The sequence below is a fragment of the Podarcis gaigeae genome (assembly GCF_964106915.1).
Source record: "Podarcis gaigeae genome assembly, chromosome: 14".
NCBI lineage: Eukaryota > Metazoa > Chordata > Lepidosauria > Squamata > Lacertidae > Podarcis > Podarcis gaigeae.
Genome location: NC_139690.1, coordinates 53,015,384 through 53,042,082, shown reverse-complemented (window position 1 = coordinate 53,042,082; position 26,699 = coordinate 53,015,384). Strand labels below are relative to the sequence as shown.

The 26,699-nt window shown below is 52.8% G+C and overlaps 3 protein-coding genes across 8 annotated transcripts; 2 read left to right on the top strand and 1 right to left on the bottom strand.

Annotated features, from left to right (window-relative positions):
• The first annotated feature begins 436 nt into the window (after positions 1–436).
• On the top strand, positions 437–9,485 carry DNAJA3 (DnaJ heat shock protein family (Hsp40) member A3). 2 transcript variants are annotated; one of them, XM_083711946.1, is made up of 12 exons: positions 447–640; positions 1,460–1,596; positions 3,321–3,404; positions 3,550–3,750; positions 4,059–4,211; positions 4,493–4,640; positions 4,893–4,957; positions 5,059–5,187; positions 5,769–5,884; positions 6,296–6,393; positions 7,621–7,742; positions 8,469–9,485. In XM_083711946.1, the coding sequence occupies exons 1-11, from the start codon at positions 472–474 to the stop codon at positions 7,725–7,727; spliced, it is 1,407 nt and encodes a 468-aa protein (XP_083568072.1). In that variant the 5' UTR covers positions 447–471; the 3' UTR covers positions 7,728–7,742; positions 8,469–9,485. The 2 variants fall into 2 exon arrangements, with proteins under 2 accessions (XP_083568073.1, XP_083568072.1); XM_083711947.1 differs by lacking the exon at positions 7,621–7,742 and having other exon boundaries at positions 437–640.
• Positions 9,486–10,300: 815 nt separating this feature from the next.
• NMRAL1 (NmrA like redox sensor 1) lies at positions 10,301–16,290 on the bottom strand. 5 transcript variants are annotated; one of them, XM_083711818.1, is made up of 6 exons: positions 15,918–16,290; positions 14,833–14,898; positions 13,121–13,359; positions 11,913–12,162; positions 10,766–10,956; positions 10,301–10,554 (listed from the first exon to the last, which is right to left on the bottom strand). In XM_083711818.1, the coding sequence occupies exons 2-6, from the start codon at positions 14,870–14,872 to the stop codon at positions 10,375–10,377; spliced, it is 900 nt and encodes a 299-aa protein (XP_083567944.1). In that variant the 5' UTR covers positions 14,873–14,898; positions 15,918–16,290; the 3' UTR covers positions 10,301–10,374. The 5 variants fall into 5 exon arrangements, with proteins under 5 accessions (XP_083567944.1, XP_083567943.1, XP_083567945.1 ...); XM_083711817.1 differs by having other exon boundaries at positions 14,833–14,902; positions 15,918–16,286; XM_083711819.1 differs by having other exon boundaries at positions 15,934–16,286.
• An 83-nt stretch (positions 16,291–16,373) lies between these two features.
• On the top strand, positions 16,374–25,705 carry HMOX2 (heme oxygenase 2). The gene is made up of 6 exons (XM_083711926.1): positions 16,374–16,564; positions 19,982–20,121; positions 21,376–21,493; positions 23,111–23,602; positions 24,758–24,878; positions 24,980–25,705. The coding sequence occupies exons 2-6, from the start codon at positions 20,039–20,041 to the stop codon at positions 25,105–25,107; spliced, it is 942 nt and encodes a 313-aa protein (XP_083568052.1). The 5' UTR covers positions 16,374–16,564; positions 19,982–20,038; the 3' UTR covers positions 25,108–25,705.
• The last annotated feature ends 994 nt before the right edge of the window (positions 25,706–26,699 follow it).

Genomic DNA, 26,699 nt, shown 5'->3' with positions numbered 1-26,699 from the left:
GGTTTGGCCAAACTGCGGGAGGCAGTGGAAGGCAGGAGGGCCTGGCGTGCTCTGATCCAGGGGGTCACGAAGAGGCGGACACGACTAAATGACTAAACAACAATAACAACAACATGTATGTATGTATGTATGTATCCGCGTAGCCGCTGGCTCTTTCTCCTTAGCTGCAAAGGAAAGAACCACCCACGAAAGCTCTTCCCGCCGGCACCAACGCGCTCGTCTTCCCGACGCCACAGAGCTCTTCGTTCCCTTCTCGCTTGCAACGCGAAGCCTGGAGCGGGGCGGGCGCTAGGACCCAGGAGCAGCCCGGAGGCGAGGGTGACCGCTAAGGAAGGTCTCGGGGGGCGGGCGAGCGGCGGAGCGCAGGCGCAGTAGGACCGCCCCGCCTCCCGCCCCCTGCGCCTGCGCAAACGGCGCTCTCCTGCCCGGCGGCCTCTGCCGCGCCTGCGCGGTGTCTCCCGGCGGCCCAAGATGGCGGCGGCGGTGCGCGCCTCGCTGCGGCTCTCGGCGGCCGTTGGCGGGGGAGGCAGGCTGGGCAGCGCCGAGGCCCGGCGGAGGCTGCTGGCGCTGCGCGTGGCGCGCTGGCTGAGCGCGGGCCCCGCCTGGCCCCCCGCCGCCCGGCGGCTCGGAGGAGGCTCCGGTGAGGGGCGCGTGACGTCACGGGGCGCCGCCGGTGGAACTCCCTGCCACTGGAGAGAAGCGGCAGCTTTAGAAGGGGGAGAGATTCCCGGAGGAGGCAGTCGGTGCTTCCGCGTGGGGGTTGCCGGAGTTCTTGGGCTCCCGCTTCTTGACTTCCCACAAGGGGCACTGGTCGGCCGCGTGAGAGCAGGACGAGATCGGGCCCCCTTTGGCCTAATCCTGCAACCTCCTGGCCAGCGACCCTTTCCCTCTAGGACAGTGATGGCCAAACATGGTTCTCCAGCTGTTTTTGGACTACAACTCCCATCTTCCCTAGTTAACGGGACCAGTGGTCAGGGATGATGGGAATTGTAATCCCCAAACAGCTGGAGGGCCAGGTTTGGCCATCACTGCTCTAGGACACCCTTCTGCAACCCCCATGTCCTCCAGGTGTTGTGGGAATGCAGCTCTCCTAGAGAAATCAGGCCTTTATCTCCAAGGATACAGCCAACTTTGTGACTTGTGGCAGCCGGTGCCTTACAGGTCCTAGGATCCTTGGCATGCAATTATTGCCGTCCAGTTTTGAACGGACATGAGGCCGGTATCCTTGCTTGTTGGGTTGTCTGAAGGAGAAAAGGCAGGTTTAAAACACACCCGTTACTCATTTACCTATGGACTTTGGTTAGGCAGGTACGGTGCCCAAGTTCTGGCTGACTAGGATAGGGGGATTGTTCCGATTGGTGTCCTGAATTCCAAAGGACTCGTGGCGCTTTTTGCACAGACCACATAGCTAAGAACGAGACAGTCTGTTGTCCTAGAACCCCGTTTTGTTCTTTTGCAGGAGTGATACATCATCCTCTTGCCTGCGCTGCCTCGTTTCATACCAGCCCCGCAACCTGTGCCAAAGAGGACTATTACCAGATCCTGGGGGTGCCTCGAAACGCCAGCCAGAAGGAGATCAAGAAGGCCTATTACCAGGCATGTTTGCTGAAAAGAAATGTCTTTGAGGAAATATGTTTCTCAAAACAGGAAGGTAGCATTGGAGTTACAGGGGGCCGGCATGTTCCATTTGTCCTCTTCCACAGGGCATCAGCGTACAAATGTTTAAATGCAGTGCCTTATGCTTTCTGAGCCCCCTCGGGGGAAAAGGTGGGGTACAAATAAGCATATAATAATCTTATAATTTTTGAGTAGCCTTTAGGAAGGGATGGGCTAGTGGAGAGGAGGAGGTTTTTTTAAGTATTAGGAAATGGTGGAGAAGGACATTTTAATGTGATGGACCAGTTTGAGAGAAGCAAACTGGTGCATAGTGGTTGAAAGAGCAACCAGGTTTGTTGCTTTGAAGCAAAGGGTCCCAGGTTTTTCTATTTTTTTTTTAAATCAAGTGTGCCTTCTTATTAGAAGTCCATATGCAGGTATGTATTTCTCGGAATGGAAATGGTAGAGCTTTGCCTACACAGCACTCTGTGTCACACTCTTGTCAGGATATTTCCAGCCTTTTGTCTTCAGCATCTGTTCCCCAATTACAGTACTTTTTCAGCTTGTCTGCCACAGGCATCTGCTTTCTTAACTGCTGCTTTTGGTTTTCCTCTTGATTAGAATAGACAAAGGAAGTCCACTTTCGAAGGCGAAAATGGAAAGAGAATGATTAGTGTCTGAATTATTTTATGTAAAAAGAACTGGCTGAAGATAGCTTTGTGTTTTGATGCCTAGGAAACAAGACTCTTCCAAGTAGGGGTACATCTTTTATGAACAGCTCTTTCTCAGCTTTTGTTTAAAAGAAATTCTGTGGGCATATCCATTCCCTGGGGGGGGGGGACAGAACCTCTGCACACTTGAGATTGGTGGAATCCTGACATCTCAAGGTTAAAGAAAGGCTTCATATACACTTCAGCTGTGGACCATGTGTCTCAGCATGTGGACAGGTGGGAAGTCAGGCTGATGAGCTCTTCTAAATGTACCAATAACACTGAAAAGTGAAAAGAGCAGATAAAACTGCAACAAGAGCACCAGTAGCAACAGACCTGCAGGCAAAACCTAAACCATAAAGACCTGCTGGAATAGGGTTTTTCTTTTTCATTTGGTACTGAAAGCTCACTGATCAGTACCAATTGTATCTCAAGAGGGAGGGCACCACCTTTCATTAATTGATATTGATCATGGGTAGTAATTCTTTGCTTCCAGTGAAATTGTAAATATTTTTCTAATGCAGCTGGAGTCCTATTTATCCTATGTATGCTTTTGAGATTTAAGCCATAGTGCTAATAGATCTATAACCTCCCATTTTCACAGGTATTTCATCAGATTGCATCATCTGACCATAGCTAGAAATAGTGATTATTCTTGAAAGGCCACTGTGTTTCCATGTTACAATAGAATCCAAAAAATTATTTTCCTTTACATCAACCAGCTTATTTTGAAAGTTTTCACCTTTAACACCATATGTGTTACTATATTATTTTGGGAATTACTTTAGTTTGGATTTATGATGCTCTTGTTATTTGTTACTCTTATTGCTCTTGTTACTCTGGCACAGAAATCCTCCTTGTCATATGGTATAAAATTTGAGTGATGCCATACTCTTCCAACTTGAGCATAATGCAGTTGATTTGAAATACAATCTTGTAATCCGTAACAAAAAGAAGCAGCGATGACAGTGATTCTCTTGTGCTTCATCTTCACATTTGGGTCTTTTTGCTTAGCTTGCCAAGAAATACCACCCAGACACGAACAAAGATGACCCTAAAGCGAAGGAGAAGTTCTCGCAACTGGCTGAAGCCTACGAGGTAACGTGGGGGCTGTTTTTTCAAGGGGGTGACGGTGGGCTCCTTCTGGAGTAGTCCCATTGCTCAGAATGGCATGATGACTTCACAATCTAGCCATTTTAGCTCTGCGAGGCAAAAATAAAGCCCTCATCTTCCTTCCTTGTAGGTCTTAGGCGATGAAGTGAAACGGAAACAGTTTGATACTTACGGGACAGCCGGTTTCGATGCAAGCTCAGCAGGATCCGGGCAACAATATTGGCGTGGCGGCCCGTCTGTGGATCCAGAGGAGCTGTTCAGGAAGATCTTTGGGGAGTTTTCAGGGTCCCCTTTTGGAGACTTCCACACTGCCTTTGACCAGCCCCAGGAAGTGAGCATAACAATCTGTCTGCATGTGTAGCTTTTAAGGGAAAGTTACTTGGAAAAAGTTCGTTATGACTGGGATTCTAGTTTTGACTACCCGGTTGTCCAATTTGATTTCTAAGTAGTAATTCATTAAATGCCTGATTTAATATTTACAGTTGCACTATTTATAAGACAGGGCCATTCCTAAAACAGGGAAATGTTTAGCCCCACCTCACTGTCTTCTGCCGTGTGCAAAATGGGGAGTCAAAATATCTGGCCCTGATCTTTGCCTGGGCATTGAGTGATGGCTGCCTTTGCTCCCTCTCTCTTTAGTATATCATGGAACTGACATTCAACCAGGCCGCCAAGGGCGTCAACAAGGAGATTCAAGTGAACATCAATGACACCTGCCAGCGCTGTGATGGCAAAGGGCACGAGCCGGGCACCAAAGTGCAACACTGCCACTACTGCAATGGCACTGGCATGGTAAGTGTATTGATGGGTCACAATGCAGAGGAAAGCAGGCTTTGCTCACCTCGCTGCTGTGCGGAGCCTCCTGCCTGGGCCAACTGGACAACTTTGCTTTTCCGAGGAGGGCAAAGAGCTTTCCCCCTTCACTTGCTTGATTTAGATTCATTGGGAATCATCAGCCACTGGTGACTCCCACACCTAGAAAATGCTGAAGAAATAATCCCCGCTTGCAAAAATGCCCATAAAGGAATCACCTCTCTCTGCATCTTCTCTTCCCTTCCCCCCCCCCCCCATAGGAGACGATCAACACAGGTCCCTTTGTCATGCGTTCTACGTGCCGGCGATGTGGCGGGCGTGGCTCGGTCATGACGACCCCCTGTGCGATGTGTCGCGGCTCTGGGCAAACCAAGCAGAAGAAGGTGGTGATGGTCCCAGTTCCCGCAGGTCCGCATGCTCTGCCTTGTTTGGGTTCTTCATTAGATGGGGTGGCTGCTGCCATGGTTTCATGAAGCTTGGTTGGGTCGGAGCAGAGGAACAACAGCTGCTTTCTGCAGAATGGATCAAGGGAGGGCTAGGGTGGAGTGGGCCTTTGCAAAGGTGGGCTGCTGAAGATTTTAAAATCCTATAGCGTATGAGAGACAAGCAGGAAGTACCAGGGGAATGCCCTTGTTTACTACGCCCTTGCTCTGGCTTCAGGTGTGGAGGATGGACAGACGGTTCGGATGCCTGCAGGAAAGAGGGAAATCTTCATTACCTTCCGGGTGTGTATTTGTCTGGGCTCCCATGGTTCTCTGCCCTGTTTGAAAACAGCACCCATCTGCTGCCGCCTCCTCCATGAACTCTACCCTCTTTCTGGATTCAGGTTCAGAAGAGCTCTACGTTCCGGAGGGATGGTGCAGACATCCACTCGGACCTCTATGTCTCCATAGCACAAGCTGTCCTCGGCGGCACAGCCAGGTCTCCTGGTCTGTATGAGACAATCAGCATTGCGGTATGTAGCAGCGGGTCCCTTGATGACGGGGAGCATACGGGTGGACTGTATGGATGCGCCTTCTGGTCCTTGTCAGTTGGTGATACGGCTCAGGTGTCTCCCTCCATGGAGCTCAGCCTGGATGGCCAGGATCTCCCAGCCTATGGAATAGGGCGCCCTGTTCATCTTACTATGTTTACTGTGTCCAAATGGAAATGGACACAGTATGCTCTCACTGCCCTTGTCTTCTGCTGCAGGACTCTTCATCTGGTGCTCATGTTGCCACAGTGTCCCTCCCCTTCCTAGGCTCCTCTGACTCTTACAGCACAATCCTGCACATGTTACTCTGTAAATCCCACTGTGATCACTTGCTCCCTAGTAAGCATATTTAGAATTGCATCCTGGATCTGTGTCTGCTGTTATCCTTTCCCTTTACCTCTCCTGTGCGACTGGCTGCTTACACACTCCTGTGGGAGCCGTGCTTATTTTAAATTAAATTCTCTTTGGGGGGGGCGGGCTTCCCTGGAGAAATAAATAGAACCGGATACATATGGTTGTATGAAAAATGCTGAATAAACCCTGTTCCTCCACCTCTCTGCCAGATCCCCCCAGGCATTCAAGCTGACCAGAAGATTCGGATGAGTGGGAAAGGCATTCCCAGAGTTAACAGTTACGGTTATGGCGACCACTATATTCACATAAAGATCAAAGTTCCCAAGTAAGTGGGGGGAGGCTTTGGGGGCCTGGGGGGGATGGTGGCATTCAGCAGGAGCATGTTAGACACGTAACGGTGCAAAATGCAAAGTGGCCTTTGTTTTGGGAGATATAGCGGGGAATGATGGATACAGGGGAGGAAGTCCACCTCTCCTCAGACCACACCCCTTTTTGTATTAAGCAGTATATAATGGGTTATTAGCGAGCCCTCGTTGGGAAGAGGCACCTGGGTTTCAAAGAGAGGATCCAGCGCTGCAGGATGGTGGCTTTAGGGAGCCTGGCAGACACCGGGGAAAAGAGGCTGCCTTTAGCTTGTAGGCGTGTTCATTAGGCGGTTCAGGTTTTCCCCAGGATCGCGAGCCTTCCTGCCGAGTGGATGCCTCCAAGGTAGCCCTTTCCCCCCTTTGTGCTGCAGGAGGCTGACAGACCGCCAGCGAGCCTTGATGCTGAGCTATGCAGAAGACGAAACCGAAGTGGAAGGAACCGTGAATGGCGTCACCAATACAGCCACTGGTATGTGGAGCCCTGCAAGGTGTCTTTGGGCGCTTGGAGGCGGCAGGGGACCCTCCCACCACCTCACTAAATGCAATGTGGTGCTTACGATGTTACTGAGCTGGGCAACATGGGACTTACGTGGCCTAGTTGCAATGGCAGCGGTGTGACCTGAGCCCCTGCTGGAATGGAGGTCTCTTTGCATTGGTAGATGCCACAAGGAACGAGTCTGGTTGTGTTGTGGTCCTCACTTGGGGGAGGGATCAGGTGGCATCTCTTAGCGTCGCCTTACCTGCCAGCTGTCATCTTAAGCTAAAGGATTGCGATTCTCCCTTAAAAAGGAAGAGGGAGGTATTGATTTTGGGACCAGAGGACATAGGATGTAGTAAGAGGCATTTCAGACAGCCTAGATTTTTTTTTTTAAGTAGTTATCTTCACATTCTTGGTCTCCTTGTGACATTTTCCCTGATAGGGGGTACAGTATGATTTGGATTTGAAGGCCTAGGCTATAAAGGAAAGGGGTGGGGCCCTTGGAGAGGCTGTCTATGCCCTTCCTTGCACAACTGCCTTGTAAAGATCTGGTGTCCAGATGTTGGATTCAGTTCCCATCAGGCCTAGGAGCCATCATAGCCCGCGGTCAGGGATGATAGAAGCCATAGCCAGCAAGATTTAGGGGACCACGAATTCCTCGAGTCTGGGTTTAAAGGAGCTGGACTGTCTTTCCCGACGCAGTTGAGTGACAGAAAGGAGACCAAAGAGCCAGGCAGCCGTTACCAAGCAGCTGGCCCCCAGATGCTTTGGTCTGCATTGTCCATCGGCCCCTGGGAGCACAGCCACAGGACTCTGGAGTTCATGGGGTTGGCAGTCCAGAATGGCTGGAGGAGTTGCCATCTAGGAGATAGAACTGGAATTGCAAACAGATGCTGTGAGAAGCAGCAAAGATACTGCCTGGAGATGAGAGCCAGGCAAGGAAGAGGCCAAGAAGCATCACTTGGCAAAGCAGTATAAGGGGAAGGTCCCTCTCGGTTGATCCCAGGGCAATTCCAATACATGGAACACAGGCTGAAGCGAAATGCGTTTGTTAGGCCTTCCAGCCCGAGCATGGCCTCCCCCACACCCCCGCCTTGCCTCTCCTTGGGCACGTGGCCAGGAAATGTTTCCAGGTGTGGTGAGCCAATGGGTGGCAGCAGCAGCACCGCCATCTCACAATTGCATATCCTGACGCAGCTCTCTGCTGTTTGTGTCTAGGTGGCAGGGGGACGACTAGATCGGGGGCAGGCGAGGAGAGGCCTGAGGCCCAGGGGGACGACAAGGAGGGATTCCTAGCTAAACTTAAGAAAATGTTTAGCTCCTGATTTGCCCCGCCAGAGGTAGGAGGCCTCTTGTTCTTCTGTGCTCACTGCTGCTGAGCAGACACAGAATTGTTTGCAGCTGGGTGGGGCAGCCTTTCTGGCTGAGGGGGACAAAGTAGCAGAGACCCTCCTTCCCTCCCTAGAATCCCGTAAAGAGCAGCAGCTGGTCTGGTGCCAGCTCTGCCTGTTGCACTGCTTCCTTCCTTGACCCACTGGGCCTTCCTCTCCTCTCTGCTGTCCCACCCCACCAGCTTTTGGTTGCAATGGCGACCCAACAGCCACGCAAATAGATGGTGGGGGCACAAGAGACTGGATGCTGCATCTACTGCAAGCCACATGTGACGGTGCTGCGCGAGAGCATAAGGCTTTGGGTGTCGGTAGAATGCATCAGATTCATTTGTGAATTGCATAGGTGCAATCCTTCTGGAAAGGTTTGCCACTTGAGGCCCTCAACACTTGGAACTGCCTGCCACTGGATGCTGGCAAAGCGTCTCAAAAGACTGGAGCCCACACTTAAACTGCGACCAGGCAGAGGCCCACTCTGCACCAAGGGTTGGAGGGGTTGCCCTGCAGGCCCACAGCTGCCAGTAGTCGCAGGGGCGATGAGGCTTCTCTGTGGCTACGGCTGGTTGTCTGTTGACTTCCATGGGGGAGAGGGCAGCCCTTGCCAGCAAGCTGCTCTTTGCAGTCAAAGTGCATGGCAGGGGAAGCTTCACAAGACTTCCCTTTTCCTTTTGGCTCCAGGGAAACGTTCTGCCGGAAACTAGGGTGATGTGTGGCAGCGGTCGAGCGGCTGTGTCGTCCTCCTTGGAGGTGAAGCGACCGCAGGAGCCTGGCAAGAAGAATCCTAGACAGACACACTGGAACTTGCTTGGCAGGACGTCTGCGCAGGTGGAAGGCTTTCGCCTCTGGAAGCAGGACTTGGGAGGGGCGGCCTCTGCCATGTCGCCTACGGGAGCTGCAAAAGGTTCCGGGTTCCCTGGAGAGGACAAAACCCTCCTCCTTTTCCAGACAGATGCAGACCACCGAGTGGGAACCTGGACAGCAAAAATCAGGCACCCGTCTAGTTTAGCAAACAGTCCTGCTCTCCCGAGGTTTTGAAAAGCCCCGCAGAGAGCTCCTGAGATCACCAGCCCGCTCCAAAAAGCAGAGAGGCAGTGGAGAGCCCACGAGTTCCCTGCACCCCGAGTTCTCTTGGCTGCCAGGGGAATTTGGCTTCAGAGTTTTGTGGCACAGCCTGGCCTCAGGAGAGCGGCTTCTCTTGACTCCAGCAGCTGTAAGTAAACAGCCAGGGATTCTTCCATTGCATGTGGGCAGGCAGGGAGATCTGTTGCGTTTCTCGTGTAGGTCTGAAACGCATCTGAATTAGTTGCCCCTTTGCTCTGCTGCTAGCTCGTGAGGTTGCAGTGTGGGGTGCTGGGAGAAGCTGCTTCGTGCAGCAACATTTCGTGCAGCAGCAGTCAAATAGAACAACGTTCCTCTTCCCATTTACCTGCACCCAGAAGGCATGTCCCATAGAATTTGCTGTGTGTGAAGCATCCCTCTGCACTTTTGGCCTAAGAGGACAGATGGTGGGGGAAGCGAGAGCAGACTGCACCCCGTTGGCCTCTGAAAGAACTGGCCATGAGGCTGGGCACAGCTGAGCCACAAAGCAATCAGGACTGTTGGGGGTGTGAAGGTGGCTGCTGCATCCAGTCGCTGTGACTTATTTGGCCGCTTTAAGATTCCCACCCCACCCTGCAATAAAATCCACCCGGACTGGAGCTCTCTCCCTTCACTTGCTAACAGACGGCACGTGCAGCCTCCTGAGCCATTTGGCCTGCAAGGTGATTCTGTATCAATGTAAAATACACTCTGTAAAAAAAGATCTTTAGAATCCATCCGTTTGTTGTTCTCTCTTTCAAATGTCACAGCAACCTGGAACTTTTTTGTGGGTGAGGGAGGGGAGGGGAAATTGTATCCTTGAACCCTGCTGCTAGGGGGTGATTCAGAAAGGAAAGCCGTCCTGTTGAACTATCACCTTTCCCTAGTTTGCCTGCTTGACCCTACATATTCGGACGTGGCTTCCTACATCCAGCTGTTAGATCCAAAGCAACAAGGCAAGTCTCTATTTCCTGGTCCTGTAGTCATACACCGGGCTGTCTACTCTATGACCTTTTATCTGGCAAGAGAGCCTGAGGCTTTGCTGCTGCGCTGCTCACCTCCCATTCTTCAGGGTTCCTGAAGGGGTGGGGCAGAGCTGGCCAGCAGCCCTTGGAGTGGAGGCAGGCTGCCTTGCTACAGGTTCCACCAGGGGACAGGCTCAAAAGCAGTTCCTGGCCCAGGCCAGTTCCCAAGTATGACTTCTCCCCTTCTTTGGGTCATGCAAGGTGTTATGCTTGGACTTTGTAGCTTTGTAGTTATCCTTGGGCTTTGTAGCTTTGTCCAAAGCAAATAACTACCCAAGACTTGTGTGATCTGTGGTTGGAGCTGCCAGGCCTCCCCCCCCCCCCCTTTGTGGTTTGACTTGAAGCAAGTGAGCCTCAGAACCGCCACTCCTCCCATGAACTCAACCTTGCAAGGAGAATGGAATGGAATAACGGCCCAAGCCATCTTTTTTTATTTAAGAGGGGAGAACAAAGCAGGTGATCCCAGGGAGGCCCCTCCCCTGCTACAGGTCCTTGAAAGCAGCTTTTTCCTCTGCCACCCACTCCTCAAACTTCCTGGCCTTGGGGTTGAGCTTCAGGGTCAAGACAGGATCTCGGACTGGGCCCAGGATGTTGAAGCGGAACATGTTAGCTAACCCTTGGGCACCAGGAAAGTCCAGCTTCTCATAGGATTCAAGCGACACCTGCAGAAAGAGCAGGAGAAACTGCATTGGTCCAACTTGCAGATAATGCTGACCTGGAAACAAACAGGGGCCTGGGAGCTTTCCGCAGCATCTGGTGCTCTGGCTGTGGCATTTAGGTACAGATGGGTGTGGCCTGTTCCTTCCAGCGAGTGCCAGCTTGGTGGTCCTCCCCACCCCCCTCCCTGGAGGGCTGTCCATGCACCTGCTTTACCTTGGCATCTCTCACAGGCTTCCCGGTGTACTTTTCTATCAGGGCTGCGTACTCTGCCACGGTGTGCTTGCAGCTGCTCAGCCCGATGTCCTGGCCTATGTATTTCTCTGGCTCTTTCATCAGCTGAACCACAACTGGCCCGAGATCAGCCACGGCCATCCCATCTAAGGGCACTTCTCCCATGGGAATGACTGCAAAAGAGAGAAGAGGAGGGAGGTTTGATCAGGAGCCAAGGCCTCTCAGGGGAAGGAGAAAACAGCACAGGCAGAGCAAGTGCAGGTGACCGTCAATTGCAACCCGGATGCACAAAGGGGGATGATATTATTTTTTTTAGGGAGGGGGCATATTTTTATTGAATATTATCGATGCATCCCAAACCACAAAATAGAACCTCACGAGAGAAACACCTAAAAACCAAACCAAGGCTGTCATGGGATGTTACATTCACAAGAAGAAATTATAAAGCTGGTTATCTGGATATTTGCAATAAGCAACGTAGACAAGTAAGGGGAAGGTACCGCTTTAAGAAATGAGAGAGCAAAAGGTGTGGCACGCGGGACTTGCAAGATAGACAGACCATCAGAAGCACAAGGGGCACCAAGAATACAAAGCTCTATAGTAAATAATAATAATAATAATAATAATAATAATAATAATAATAATAATTCAATCAGTTCCCCAAATTTATTGGGAGGCTTGTGGAAGGAGACCTGTGCTACTTATCCTGCTGTGCATGTGCACTTCCCTCTGCTGTGCATGTGCATAGCCAAGGGGACACATGCGCCCCCCCCTCGACCACGTAAATCAATAAGAAAACTTAACTGAAGCCGGCCCCTCCTAACTATGGGCTATGCCCATGCTGCTATGTGCTGCCCTGAGATCTATGGATAAAGGTCGGTATACACATTTAATATATGAAAATAAAATGTGAAAGTGTGTCCAATGAACCCTTTGGAATGGGGTGAGGAGGGCAGTGGCAGACTAAGGAAAGCACCTGCCCATCTTTTTTGCTGCCCAAGGTGAGGCTGGAGGCCCCCCTGCCCTTCCCTCCTCCGCAAGAGAGAGGCACGCCAGTGGCATCAGACTCCCTGCCAATCTGGGCAGCAGGTGAGGCATCTCTTAAGGGCAGAAGGAGGGATGCTGTTACCTAGCTCATAGCTGTCTCCATCTGGGGCTTTCTGGGGTCGGAACATGGTGGTGAAGTTCTCAAAGTACCAGGGCAGCCGAAGGCTGGTCATGGGCACCCCGACAGCCCGAAAGTATTCCTCCACTTCGCCTTTGCCGTCAAAGTGCGGCACCTCCAGCTGCCCCCCCGTTAGCTTCTTCACATTCTCCAGGCCGCTGTAAACCACGTAGCCCAAGGCCAGTCGCTTGGCTAAGTCTGCCATATTCTTCCCCTGGGTGCAAAACCGGACATGGAATGAGAGGCAGGAAGCACTGGTCTTGCCCAAATTTATCCCCCAAGGAAGGTGGCGGCTCCCTCCCAGGCAGGGGATTGTCATTGCCTGCGCTCCCGGCAGCAGTGAAAGAACTTTGGCCAAGGGGTGGCTTGCGGGGCTGTGGGTTGCAGAGGCCCCTGTGGGCCACGGGAGTTGCCCTTCTGCCTTCAGCAGCAGCTTAATATACAGCTGTCACCCCGGTGGCCTCGGGGCGAGGAGTACCTCTGGCCAACTTTGGCTGGTGCAACAGCTGTGACCATTCCGAGAGCAGGATAGTTTAGCCACCAGAGTTCGTGTGTTAGTTACTTCAAGACTGGATTTGCTGCAATCCATGCCTTGTGAGGATATCTTTGCGGCTGATCTGGAAAGTCTGGTTTCAATAGATTTTTCAAATGCTTAACTCAGTCTTTTAGATAAGTTCATGAAGATACCAACGAAAGAGAAGTTCGGTGATATTCACAATACCGAGAGATGCTAGTAGAGCTGTAGATAGATGTTAAATAAAGTTGTAGACAATGAAGTTAAGCATTTGAAAAATCTATTGAAACCAGACATTATAAGTTCATTTTAGGCTGGGCAGTTTGAAAGTCTTTGTGGCTTTGTTTAATGCTTTGTATTTTTCTCAGAAGGTTGATAAAGCATGTATAATTATTGTTCTGTGTATATTAATCACCAACGTGTTGCATGAGTTCGCACTACTTCTATCAGCAACACGGGGTGCATTTTTCTACCAAGATCAGACTTAGCGGCTTAGTTGCCAGGCTTATTATTGGCATGTGATGCTCTTAATAGCATATCAAACTGCTGCAGATGCAGCCTCAGCAGCCAGTTCTGAAAGAGAATTTCCCCCCCCCCATGCCTGTTGGGCACCCCTCACACTGCACTGCGGGTTCCCCGTCTTTGGGCTTAGCTCCACCTGGGTAACTTCCCGCTCTTTGCTGAGATGTCCCCAGAAATCGGTCACAAGGAAGACTCCGTATGCCCCTCGCAGGACTTGCTCCAGGCTTCGCATGTCCTCCAGGTCTGCCTTCACCACTTCAGCGCCCTTCTTCTCCAGCTCCTGGGCAGCCTTCTGCTGCGGGTTGCGGGTGATAGCACACACCTGGAAGGTGCCATCGTCCAGCAGGGCCCTGGCCACCGAGCCTCCCTGGAGCCCTGCGGGAACGCAAGGGGAGGGGGAGAATCGGAAGCAGGTCAGCGAGAAAGGAAGGAACTATCCGATGCCGGTGACGTGAATTCTTTATTCAAGGGAATGGAATCCTTCTTGGCCTAGTGGTCTCAGCAACCCTTCCCAGCAGGTCTTGCCCCCAGGGCTGAAGGTCCTTGCCTTCCACCCCCCCTAAGATGCTCCTCTCCCAAGCCGTCTCAAACTGCATCTGCGTACCTCTGGCCTCTGTTCTGCTCCCCTCATTATTCTCCACATTCTTGGGAGACCAGGAGAGAGGGGAGACTCCCTGGATTCTTCAGCTGTCTCTGTAGTCGGCAGCATGCACCACAGATGCATCGCAAAGGACAAGGCCCTGCCTTAGGCAAGGTCAGCTCCTCAGGTCATCTAGCTGGACACTGTCTAAACCACCCTTCCCAAACATGGCGTCCTCCAGAGGGGACAAGGGCAGAAGCTGATGAGAATTGTAGTCAAGGGCATGGTGGGCTTGTGAACTTCACTCAGGTTGCCTGCAATGCCTCTGTGGATCACAGAACCACGGAATGGTAGCGTTGGAAGGGACCCCGAGGGTCATCTAGTCCCACCCCCTGCAATGCAGGAGTCGCAACTCAGGCATCCCTGACAGGCGGCCCCCCCAACCTCTGCCTATAAAAGCCTCCCAGGAAGGAGAGCCCGCCACCTTCCGATGTGTGGAGACAGCCCATTCGTCACACTAAATGCTCGTGTTCATTTAACTGCGTTGCTGCTTTTATTTCTCACGCTGCATTTCATTGCACAGTACTGTAATTTGAAGGAATTAAAAATAATACAATTAAAATCAACGCAGCATCTAGAACAGTGTGTTAAAGTTGCTACAGCAGGCGGCGGAATGTCATTAAATGGCCCACCAGGACCCTAATTTTCAAGGGACCAGGGAATTGGTGAGGAACCACACTAGCTGGGGGACAGCAAGTTTGGGAGAACTAACTTCTCTTGACTGGCAGCAGCTCTTCTGGGGTTTCAGGCAGGAGAGCTGGATATGGCCAGAGGCTGAAGGGGGAGCAAAACTAAAGAATCTCAGGGTTATGGGTTCGAGCCCCAGGTTGGGCAAAAGATTCCTGCATTGCAGGGGGTGGGACTAGATGACTCTTGGGGTCCCTTCCAACTGTAAGTTCTATGATTCAATGCCCTGCCACTGGGCTATACTCCCTAAAAGGGGGGGGGGGTACTGCCTAAGCACGTTTTGAAGCAGGCAAAGCAAGGAACATTAAGGCCATCTATAGCCCCCCCCCCCCCCCGAGGTCCAGAGCCTGACATTCCCGAATTGCCCCCGGGGACGCAGATCAGCCCCTCTCCGTGCGAGATAAATCTCCCGCCTCCCAGCTGCGCCCACAGGCAGCCTACCTGAGAGATACGCCCACGTCCCGCCGAGATGCAAGAATGCGCGACATGTTTCCTAGTCTCCATTTTGGAAGGTTACCTACCTGTAGCTCCAAAAACCACCACCCGTTTCTTCTCCGCCATTCTCGGAGGAGCTGAGGGTACTTTGGCTGCCTTGGAGAAAGGAAGAAAGAACTTTTGCAAAGGTCTCGAGGGAGAGATTGCTCCCGCCTTGCCGCTGCTTTCCTGATGTTACCGGAAAAATCCGAGGGCTCCCTTGGACAAAAAGTAAAGACACCAACCAGAGTAAATTGGAGCAAATCAGCAGCCTATAGGCTTGGCCTTTATTGAACTGTTGCAACAGGGTGCTCCCCTCACTCGCAGGAGAGAGGAGGGACCCAGAAAAATGGTGTGCAAGGCCTTATAAAGACTTTTGAAATTCCCATCCTGTAGGTCAAGCCCACCCCCAGAAACATCATGCATACATTACAGAAAGGAGGGCTTGAGGGAGGAGTTGGTGGTAACCTGAGTGTCCTGTCACCTGGCTGGTTCCCTTCTCTCCCCCTCCCCATGAGACAGAGGGGAGTTTGCAGTTTCCTGCCCCCTGAGGGAAGATCTGATCAGTGTCCTTTGTTCCAGTCCATGCTGAATCCACTCCCATATGCAAGTTCTTTGTGATCTTGATGGTCTTCTGTCTAGGACCATCAGGGTTGGCATAGCAACTGGGCAGGGCTCCTGTGGATGTGCTGGGATGGTGAAGGGATTATGGCTGCCCTGTATCAAACCTTCCCCATTTTGTAGTGCTTCCTTCATGGAGTAAAATAAAAGTAGAACAGTGCAAATCCGATGTATGGTTGATTTTCTTATGAATTTATAACAGAAGTGTGGCGTATGTAGTGTGTGAGTGTGTGTGAAGTTTGTACAAACAGAATGATTGGGGTGGGGTGGGGTTCCTGCTACACTGACACCAGGCAGGACCTGGAGGGGGATCCCCACAGGTCATCCCCCTGCAATGCAGGAGTTGCAATGGAAGGATCACGGATCGGGTGCCCGTTTCACTCTGGCTGAGCCACCAGTTAGTCCCTGGAACGGATTGGAGATCCCACATGGCACAATCTGGAATGACGGGGGGTGGGATTTCTTCATCACCTGGTCAATACACGTGTTAAGGGTAACGCCCTGGATGCACCTGGCCAGAGACTCACGACTCTTGGTGATCACGATGATCCGCAGGAAAAAGGCGTCCTGGTGCGAGGGAGCCTCGTGAGCAGCGCGTGACTCCGAAAGGCGCGGCGACGTCCTCACGCAGTCCAGCCCGCGGGAGGGCAAGGGAAGGGGAAAGGAACTCTGCACATGCTCGGAGGCACTCTCTCCCCCGCAGGGGCTTCACTGCAGCAGCGGCATTGCTGTGTTCATTTTTTATTCTTATTTAACTGGCTGGCAATAAAGATAACACTGTACAACAAAGTCCCCATCCGCCTCCCTCCCTGCAGTGCCACGCAGGCGCCGCGCGGGGGCGGAGGAGAGCCGCGCCTCCCGCCCTCCCTTCCCGCCGCCCTCATCTCTCTGGCCGAGCGGGGGCGGGGCGCGGTGGGGCTTATTCCCCGCCTATTTCCGGGCCAGCCTCGGCCCCTCCTCCCAGGGGGCGGGCCCCGCCGCCGTCACAAACGCGCTGCTCGCCCGCCGATAGGCCGCCCGCCGCGCCTCTGAAGCGGCCCTTTGTGCGCGCGACAAGCGCGAGGGGGCGGAGCTCCGCCCGGCGGAGGCGCTTGACCGGAAGTGCCTCCAGAGCGTGAGGAGACCCGCAGGAAGCGGCAGGAGCGGCGGACGGCTGAGGTAACGGTTCCGCGGCGGCCGTTGGCCGGGCTTCCCCTGGGCATGCGCAGAGGGCCGCCTCCCAGCCCCTTTCCCCAGGAGCGCCGGGCCGGCCATCTCCCGCCGGGCCTCCCTCGCAGGGGGGTTGTTGGGAAGGGGGGGGGGTTCCTAGTGAGGACGGCATGGGGGGATCAGGGCTATTTTAATCTCTCTTGCAACCCCCCCCCCCATCTTGGAAGCGCCTCCCTCAGGCCGGGCCTGCCTCGCAGGGGGGTTGTTGGGGATTCAGAAAGGAGGAGGAGGGAGAAGAACCACTCACCCCCCCTCCCTTGAGGTGCCTGGAGAGAGAGAGAGAGAGAGAGAGTGAGAGGTAGGGGTGCAATGACAGTACATAGCTAAGTCAGACTCCCCCCACCACAGCAACCCTGTGAGGTAGGTCGGGATGAGAGAGATGGCGAGTGGCTCAAGGTCATGCCCAGTGAGGCTGGTGGCGGCCGAGTTGAGGGGGGAATTCGAACCCTGGTCTCTGCTGGGCTCCTCTGATCCCCACAATAACCCTGCGAGGGAGGCTCAGGGAGGCGGTGCTTGGCTCCCAGTGTCACACCCAATGAGCCTTGTGGCCAAGGAGGGGATCGGAAACCACCTTCTAGTCTGACACTCGCTTAATTCCAGTCGCTTAGCTGCATGGAGGGGGGTTTTCCTTCTGCCCACCCCCAATTTCCACTATTCAGCCTCACTGGATTAGGAGAAAAGGAAGGAATTTCTTCACAAATGGGAATAATTTTTTTACCCCTGCATCACTTTACTCACTACCCCCACCCGACTAAAAAGCCCCACGTTTACTTATTTATTGGTTAAAAAGCAGGAGGCTGAGAGTAGGAAGAAGCAGACAGACTCCATCATGGAGGGATACAAGAACTATATCTGGACTTAGTTCTTCCCTCCCTCCCTTGTGAAAAGGGTCCATTTAAACTACCTGATTTATGAACAGGTTTCCTGGGGGACCCCTCTTCTTGCACCCCTCCATTCTGGGGGGGGGGTGTCTTATCTATTCCTACTCTCAGATTCCTGTTCTTTAACTGGGTCTGGGATTTACCCAGCGGCAAGCTGCCTCTGGGTGTGGAGCCTGTAGTTTAGCTACCACAGCTAATACCGTGGAAGAGCCCTAGTGGGTCAGACAAGGCGGCCCGACTGTTCTGGCATCCTGTTTCCAACAGCAACTAGCAGGATGCTGCCCAGAAGCATCCATGTGGCGCATGAAGATTGCAGCCCTCCGTCATTTTGCCACCACCTCTCCCGGCCCAAACAGTTGATAATCTGCAGCCTGCTGCTTCTGGACTTGGAGGTTCCACTACCTGCCATGGCTTCTTCCATGTGGTGAAGTGGAGCATGCTTAGTTGTCCTGCCTGAGCATCTGAAGGTGGTGCTGTTGCTGCTCCCCCTTAAATGGGGCCTGGCACTACCCTGAGCACCCCACTCCTGTATCAGAGGAAGGATTGGCACAGAGTGCTAGCCCCTTGGGTCCAAGACTCAATCAGCTTGGAAAATGAGTGTCAAAAGTGCTGGAAATATAGTTAAGCTGCTAACTGTGTTAACTTATTAACATTTCATTGTCCTGTATACTTCAGTTGCGTTTTTTTGAGTAGGCAACTTGTGGTTTTCCTTTGGAACTGTACTGGTCCAGCTGAAAATATTAGAAGCAATGTTAGAGGGAATTCGTTTTGGGCGGGGGGAGTGGGGCACTCATATAAGTTCCTAACAGATCCTTTCTCAAGTTCCTTTGGAACTGTTGGAAGTGAGCTGTGCCTGAGCAGCTTGTAAGTGGATCATTCTGCCAGCCCTCTGGTGGTGTGATGCAGAGGTTTTCCTGAAACGAAGGCAAAGGCAGTGGGAGGTTTCCTGGTATCAACAGCCTCCTGACGTCAAGTCCTTGCCTAGTTGGCATGGTGGCGACTGGAATCCTGTGGCAGGGAGGTGCCTGGGGTGCGGCCTCCTCCTGGGACATTTTAGAGAAGGAAGTTTTGTCTCTCGAACTGTAATGTGGCTGATGGATTGCCTGGAAGTGGGCACATCTGTAGCAGCACTCAGCTGGTTCCTGTGCTCTGGGATGGGAATAACCTTTGCCCCTGTCCATCACTGGCTTATAATAAGGTGCCTTTGTGACTGGTATGTGGTGTCCTGTTGGGCAGTGGCCACTCAGAAAGGAACTGAAGAGCTAACTGGCAGTGATTTGCAAAACGTCTCCATGTTCCCTGTGGTCTAGGAAAGGAACTGGCAGCAGAGTGCATGATTTGGAGCAGGTTTCTGAGCAACCAGTGTCCTCTGACGGCATTTCGATGGAGGGCGTGTCTGTGGCTGGTACTTGATGCATCACCAGTCTTGTGTAGCCAAATGGAAATAGGGTTATAACGTATTGCAAAATCTCTAGGCCCGGACCTGATTAGGTGTCGAGGTGCGGACTCTTTTAAATCCTGCTTGAGTTGCTCATTTGCACTTTTCCACCAAGGCACCCAATCAGAAATGCATTAGTTAAGCCCAGGATTTCCCTGAGGGGGCTGGGTGAGGTGGCGGAAGGCAGGGGCTGTAATGGTGCTGATGGGTAACTTGTGGCATCCTTTTTAAAGCACTGGCACCGTCCCTGCTGTTACTTTGTCCCCACTAACTTGAGGAGATGCAGTTCCCATATCGCCTCTCTCTCTTTTCCGGCTTGGCAGCGGGTTGGACTCGATGGCCCTTGGGGTCTCTTCCAACTCTATGATGTCTCCCTGTGTCTTGCTGTATTTGTCTGTCTGTCTCTCTATCTCTCTTTCCCATATCTGCCTGCAAGCCCTGCAGTGTTTCTGACTATCTTCTTGTTCTTGGCCATAGGTATCATCTGTCTCGTCCCCTGCGTGTCCTTCATGGCATGGCTGGCAGAGCTGGCTTGCATTCAGCTTTGGCTGCTCCCTCCCTTTGTTCCTCTGGAGCAGTTTCAATGGCTCACCAAATAGAGGTTGCTGCTGCTGCTGCTGCTGCAGCCCAAATCTTAGAAATGAAAGGCAGGCATTGAAGGACTTCTTTGCTACTCTTTCTGCTGCCGGGGCAGCTGCAGCCCAAACAATGGTTTGCTCAGCAGTTGCACATCAAACTGGGCTCTTTGCTCTCCTCAGTTCTCAGGCTTAGTCGGAGGCTGTTCTTACTGAAGAGTGGGCAGTTTATTGGACCGCACAGTGAAAGTTGCTGGTGACAAGGACTTACATTTGGGGTGGAAGGCTTAAAATCCTGCACTTCTAAGTTGGCTTGCTCACAAACGGATCAGGTTAATGCTTCGCACCACCACGTTGTTAGCCTTTGATTTGCAAAGCTTGGTTTTCAGCTCCAGCTGCATGAATCTTATTTGACTGTTAAGGATGCTGCAGACTTGAGGCTGTGTAACTGACTCTTGCTCTTTTTGAACAGGTAATTGAGGATTGAGCAAAGTGTCCTGCAGCCCAGCCAAGACCCACTGGTTGCAGAATGTCGTCTGATGTAACGGAGGCGCTGGAGGAGCCTGAAAATCTCTCCTATGAGGAGTTGGAGGAGGATGACGACAATGTGAGGTGAGGAGGAGAAGGAAGTATTGGCAGAGGCCGCAATGGCAGGCTGGGAGATCTTGTCCTTGTGGTTTGATGCAGTGTTACTGCATGAATGTGGTTCTAGATTCAGGTAGGTAGCCGTGTTGGTCTGACGCACTTGAAATAAATAAATAAATTTTAAAATTGCCCAGTAGCACCTTAGAGATCAACTAAGTTTGTTCTGGGTATAAGCTTTCATGTGCATGCACACAAAAGCTTATACCCAGAACAAACTTAGTTGGTCTCTAAGGTGCTGCCGGACAAATTTCTTTCTTTATTTCGACTGCATGAATGTGAGTAGGCCTGGAGCAAGAAAACGAAGTGAAAATGCCCCCAAAGGAGACTTATTTGGTTCATCGTAACAAAATTTATAGGTGGCTTAATAAAATAAAATCTGTTAAGTGATCTACATAAAATAGTGGTTATCAACTGAAAAAAAAAGCAACACACTTTAACAACAAGTAGACAATACAGTGATAAAAAATACAGCTTTGACACAATTAACTTTCTGCATATTGATGTTCCTGCTGCTGCCTCAGATGTGGGAACTTGAAGAAGGAACGCTGGTGTTTCAGCCTCGGGTGTTTGTCATGCTGGGTGAAACCCCTTCCTTGCTAAGCCAGGTGCTGAATGAAGGGAAGTTTGTTTGGTAATGAAACCCACTCCTCCCGGAGAGATTCTTAGTTGGGGGTCTTCAGAGTCCTCAGCTTGCCATATCCAGAGAACGCTTTCAGAGTTTCAGAGTTCGGTATCTGTGCTGCCAAGAAGCCCCTCTGGGAAAATGGCACCTAGCTCTGCTCTCTCTGAAGGTGTTATGGGGCTCATTGACGGAACCAAATGGAAGCAGGTGGGCTGGGGGGAGTCTCCCAGATTAGAGGACTCATCCAGGTAAGGCCAATAACTCTGGCCAAGGTGGGGAACAGCAAGGAACAGGCAGCCCGTAGGCAGCAGGAGGCGTCCTGGGCTGTTTTCCAGGCATGTACAAGGCTCTCAGAGGACAGGTTGGTGAGGCTTGGGGTGCTGACAGCACATTGCATGGAGTGGGTGAGTGTAATGCCTTCTCTTGCCCTGGAGTGCAGAAAGGCACAGAAGTGTTTGTGGTGGTTTCGTGGGGCCTGAGAGTTCTGGGCTGGTTGTTTTTGGGTGCTGGGAGGCTGAATCAAGCACGTGCCAGCTGCGTCCGATCTCGGGCTGCGCATGTAAGACCTCTTTCCCTTAGGCACTTCTGCCTCTCCACAGCGCCACAGACTTGTCTGAGCTGCTCAAGGAAGGGACCAAGGAATCACATGATCGGGCTGAAAACACTCAGTTTGTCAAGGATTTCCTGAAAGGGCGCATCAAGAGGGAGCTCTTCAAGGTGCGTCTTGCAGTGTGCTGGCTATGATCCCTCTTTAGAACAGGTGTTGGCAACCTTTAGCCTTCCAGGTGTTGCTGAACTGCACCTTCCATCAGCCCTGGGTATTGACCATGCTTGCAGAGGCTGATGGGAGTTGTAGTTGAGCATCAGCTGGCGGTGGGGGGGGGCTGCAGCAGAGGTTGCCCCACCCCGTTTTAGCAGATGGGGGATGCGATTCATATGTGCTGTGTGGCCTGTAGGGAGCTCTCTCCCCCAGCAAAGAACTTAGCCCAGCTGCTGGGCGCAGATGCTTCTGGCTCTGTTGAATAGTCCCCCTGTGACTGGTCAGAAGTGGGCTTAGTGGCAGCTCCTCAGCCTTCCCTGTTCACTAGTCAGGGGCTGGAGATCTTACTTATATTTTATTTCATAACACTTATACACCACTTGATTATTTAAAAAAAAACCTCCAGTGTTTATAAAAGATACCGTATTGGCCTGAATATAAGCCGCCGCACCACCACCACCACAAACAATTCTTTTATTATTTATACCCCTCCCATCTGGCATGGTTTCCCCAGCCACTCTGGGCGGCTTTCAACAGAACATTAGACTTTAAAAAACTTCCCTAAACAGGGCTGCCTTCAGATGTCTTCTAAAAGTCAGATAGTTGTTTATTTCCTTGACACCTGATGGGACAGAGTTCCACATGGCAGGCACTGCTACCAGGAAGGCGCTCTGCCTGGTTTCCTGTAACCTCACTTCTCACAATGAGGGAACTGCCAGAAGGCCCTCCGAGCTGGACCTCAGTGTCCGGGGGTGGAGACACTCCTTCAGGTATACTGGGCCTTTGAGGCCATTTAGGGCTTTCAAGGTCAGCACCAACACTTTGAATTGTGCTTGGAAACGTACTGGGAGCCAATGTAGGTCTTTCAGGACCGGTGTTACATGGTCTTGACAGCCGCTCCCAGTCACCAGTCTAGGTGCCGCATTCTGGATTAATTGTAGTTCCTGAGTCACCTTCAAAGGTAACCTCATGTAGAGCACATTGCAGTAGTCTGAGGCTGTGTGAGCCCCAAGAACAGCACTGGATCCAGAAGCAACTCCTTTGGGGGGACCATCCAGGGGGGCAACGTTTTAGCCCACAGCTCCCAGGACTGTTCCAGTCTCTAGTCTTTTGCCTCAAACCTGCTGCCCTCCATAGTCCACCTTGAACTCTTCAGATCGTGGGGGCAGATCAGGGAAATTCAAGCAGCCACCCGATAGGCTCCAAACCCCTCATTTGAAAGGAGTTGCTGACATGTTGCCCAGCCAGTTAGGTGCCCACCGGAGGGTTCCCAAGTAGCATGGCCTGGGGCAAAGGAGGCCAGCCTGAGAGTGCAGCCGAGTGCCCTAGCAGAGCCCCTGCTTCCATGCCCTCCGCATCTCGGCTTAAAAATGGTTCGGGCAACAGCGCCTGGGAAGACTCTTCTCTGCCTGGGACCCAGGAGAGCTTCTGCCAGTCAGGCATTGTAGGCTAGAGGTGGGCAAGCTGTGCCCCCCACCTATGCCAGGCCCCATAATTCCTGACCAGGTGAGGGAGGGGAAGCTGGGGTCCCGTGCTGCCTCCTTTCCCCACATGGCTCCTCTTCTCTCTTGCAGCTGGGCACCGTGGCCCTGTACTTCACGTACTCTGCTCTGGAGGAGGAGATGGAGCGGAACAAGGACCAGCCGGCCTTCACCCCTCTCTACTTCCCCCTGGAGCTGCACCGGAAGGAGGCCCTGATGAAAGACCTGGAGTATTTCTACGGGGAAGGCTGGCGGGAGAAGGTCCAGTGCTCAGAGGCCACCCAGCGCTACATCGACCGCATCCGGCATGTGGGGCAGCAGGAGCCGGAGCTGCTGGTGGCTCATGCCTACACCCGCTACATGGGGGACCTGTCAGGGGGGCAGGTGCTGAAGAAGGTGGCCCAGCGGGCGCTGAAGCTGCCCAGCACCGGCGAGGGGGTCCAGTTCTACATCTTCGACAACATTTCCAACCCCCAGCAGTTCAAGCAGTTCTACAGAGCCCGGCTCAACGCCCTGGACTTGGACAAAGGGACCAAGGAGAGGATCGTCGAAGAGGCCAACAAGGCCTTCGAATTCAACATGCAGGTACGGAGCGAGGGGGGGCAGGGGGAGGCTGTTTTGGCTCCAGAGAAGACCCCACCTGGAGCTCAGGAGCAGGAAGCAGCTTCTGCTGACAGGAGGGGCTACAAACCCTGCTGGGTGCTTGCGGGAATCCCCCTGTCATTTAGCCAGCCTTTGCCCTCCCTATAGTTCTCAGCTTGGCTTTGAGGCTGGCTCCTTGGTGCTCTCTCCTGGGCAGGGTTGTGCCTCCGGCCTCTGCTCTGGACCGGGTTGCATGACACCTCCCTCCCCCTACCTTTTGCCCTCCTTGGCCCACATCCTCGAGGGAGCAGTCAGCAGCGCTGGCTCCTGGGCTGCGTGCAAAGGTCACAAATCTGTGGCTTCCGTTGCCAGGGTTGCGACTGAACAGCCACCTGGCGCAGGAGGTTGAGTGTTGTGAAACAAGTTTCTAGCCCCCTGTCAGCAGCATGTGTGCACACACACACACACACAAAATCTCACTTCCCCATTGCCAGTAAGGCGTTGCCCAAGGGGGCAGACCCAGGGGCAAAATGTGTCTTCCTGCTGAAGAGGTCCCACTAAGGGATGAGCAGGTCTTGCTGAAATCTCTGCACTGCCCAGGCAACTGCGGCCTGCGAGGCTGCCCAGGCCTTGGCTTGGTTGGTGCCAGGCTCTGGGCTGGGATTTGCCTGCTGCTAGCCACTATTGGACCTCTTTTGACTAGAACCCCAGGCTTGGCGCAGGTGGCACTTCAGGGCCAGCCCTTGACCGGCATGTGTCTCCACCTCCATCGTTCTGCCCAGAAACTGAGGTCCAGTGCCGAGGGGCTTCTGGCGGTTGCCTCCCTGCGAGAAGCCAAGTTACAGGCAACCAGGCAGAGGGCCTTCTCGGTGGTGGCGCCCTCCCTGTGGAATGCCCTCCCATCAGATGTCAAAGAGAACAACAACTACCAGACTTTTAGAAGACATCTGAAGGCAGCCCTGTTTAGGGAAGCTTTTAATGTTTGATGTATTACAGTATTTTAATATTTTGTGGAAGCCGCCCAAAGAGGCTGGGGAAGCCCAGCCAGATGGGCGGGGTATAAATAATAAATTATTATTATTATTATTATTAGAGTGCACCGGGACCATGGGGGGTGGTTGCTCTGGCTCATGGCTTATCTTTGCCCCTTCTCTGCAGGTGTTTGAGGAACTGGACAAGATCGGGGCTTTGTTAGCGGAAGAAACCCAAGAGGGGGGCCTCCCTGTGCACGATGGGAAAGGAGACCTGCGCAAGTGCCCCTACTACGCCACCAAGCTAGGTGGGTCTCCTTCTTACACCTCCCCCTCCCTCTTTGGGTGCCTGGCCTGCGCCCCTGCCGGACTCTGATTCCACCCTTCTCTCCCTCCTCCTTCTCCCCAGGCGCTGCCGAAGTCTCCAGCTGTCCCTGCCACGTGGCCTTGGCTCTGCTGAAATTGCCCACCGTCCAGCTGGTCCTGGCGGCCTGCGTTGCTGTCGCCGCAGGAGTTGTGGCCTGGTACGTGATGTGAGGAGGCAGCGCACTCTGCTGCTGCTTCCTGGTGACAGTGGCACTTACTTGGCCGGACTCTGACTGTTTCCCACCGACTCAGGTGGAACGATTTAATTAAGAAACCATTAAACCCAAATGCACAAGGAATGAGCGAATGGGGGAGATGCCCTCCTGCCTGTCTGTACATGAGCGGTGTTTCGGTGGGTTAGCTAGCAAGATGGCACTAGAGACACACACCCCCGGGCTGCTTGCTTGGCACTGCGCTTTGTTGAATACCAAAGCCCTGGGTGGAGCCTGGCAGCTCGTTCCCAGACCCACAACTCCCTGCCCGCCTTTGCCTGGTGGAGAGGGAGGTCTGGGCACTACCATGGGTGGGACCAAACAGTTTGCCTCCTTGCAAGGGGAGGCAGGGAGGGGGCAGGAAGCGCCCCGCCCCTTCTGCTTCCGCTCATGGTGGTCTCCGACTTTGTGGCATTCCAGGTACGTAGTAGACAAACTGCATACTTTCAGTTACCCTCTTGTACATAAGAGAAATGCTAACGGTTTAGTTTCCATGTAACTTATGGACTGTGTTAACGACTCGGAAATAATAAAATTTATATTTCGGTGTCTTAAAACTGGTGTGTGACTTGGGGATGAAGAGGAAGCAGCCTGACTGCAGGCAGCTCTGCTTGCCGGATTTGTGAGAGTGAGGCCCAGCTGAGTGTGCCCTGCAAAGCCTGCCAGAGGGTCAGCTGCCCCAGAGCCAGGAATCCTGGTGTTGCCCTATTCCTCTCTCCCTCTTGTGCTGCATCAGCTGCCTCCACTCACCACTTGGCAGTTGCCCCAAAGCCCTGCATGGGTGACTTCCTGGTGAGGCTTTTAGTGCCTGGCAGACAACTCCCGCTTGGTTTTTCAAGTCCTCTTTTTGGCTAACTCCTTGGCAAGTGGCTGACTTTCACTGCTGTGGAAACAGAGACTTTTAAAGTCAACATTCGGGCCAACTTGCCAGCTCAGATTTGTCCTAGCCCATTCAAGGTTTGGTGGCTCATTTACGTTGGGGCTTGGAGTAGCAGCTTTCTCAAGATTTCGAGGTCTGCCGAGGGCAGTCTTTCTGGCCATTTCCCTCCCCCTCCGCCCCCCCGCCTTCTTGAGGAGGCAGCAGAGCACTGAACTCTCCTATCCAGCGGAGGATTAAGGGGACAGCTCTATTAAGTCAGCCCACTTAATCTAACTTGCTGCTTTCCAAGCAGATGCTGAGGAAGAGCACAAGCAGGGCCCCTCCCCTCCCATGATGGCTGCCTGGAAACTACCACCATTTAGCCATTGCCAGATTTCCCTCCCCCTCTCCAAATGCTCACCATTAGTTTAATCCCCCTGAATTCATAGCTGTCCCACAGCAGCAGCATTTCAGCAGCTGAGTCCTTTTCCTTTTGGGAGGGGGCCCCTGGGTCAAAGGGCAGTGCTCCTTGGGTGACTGAGATGTCCCTTCCACAAGGTTTCCCCTTCCTACCAGCATCTAGCAGTTCCAGCCAAAAGCCTCCCAAGTAGATGGAGGTGGGAAGATGGGGGCTGTCGTGGTAAAATGCATCATAATTGGAGGGATGCATTGATGAAACTGGCCTTGGCTGT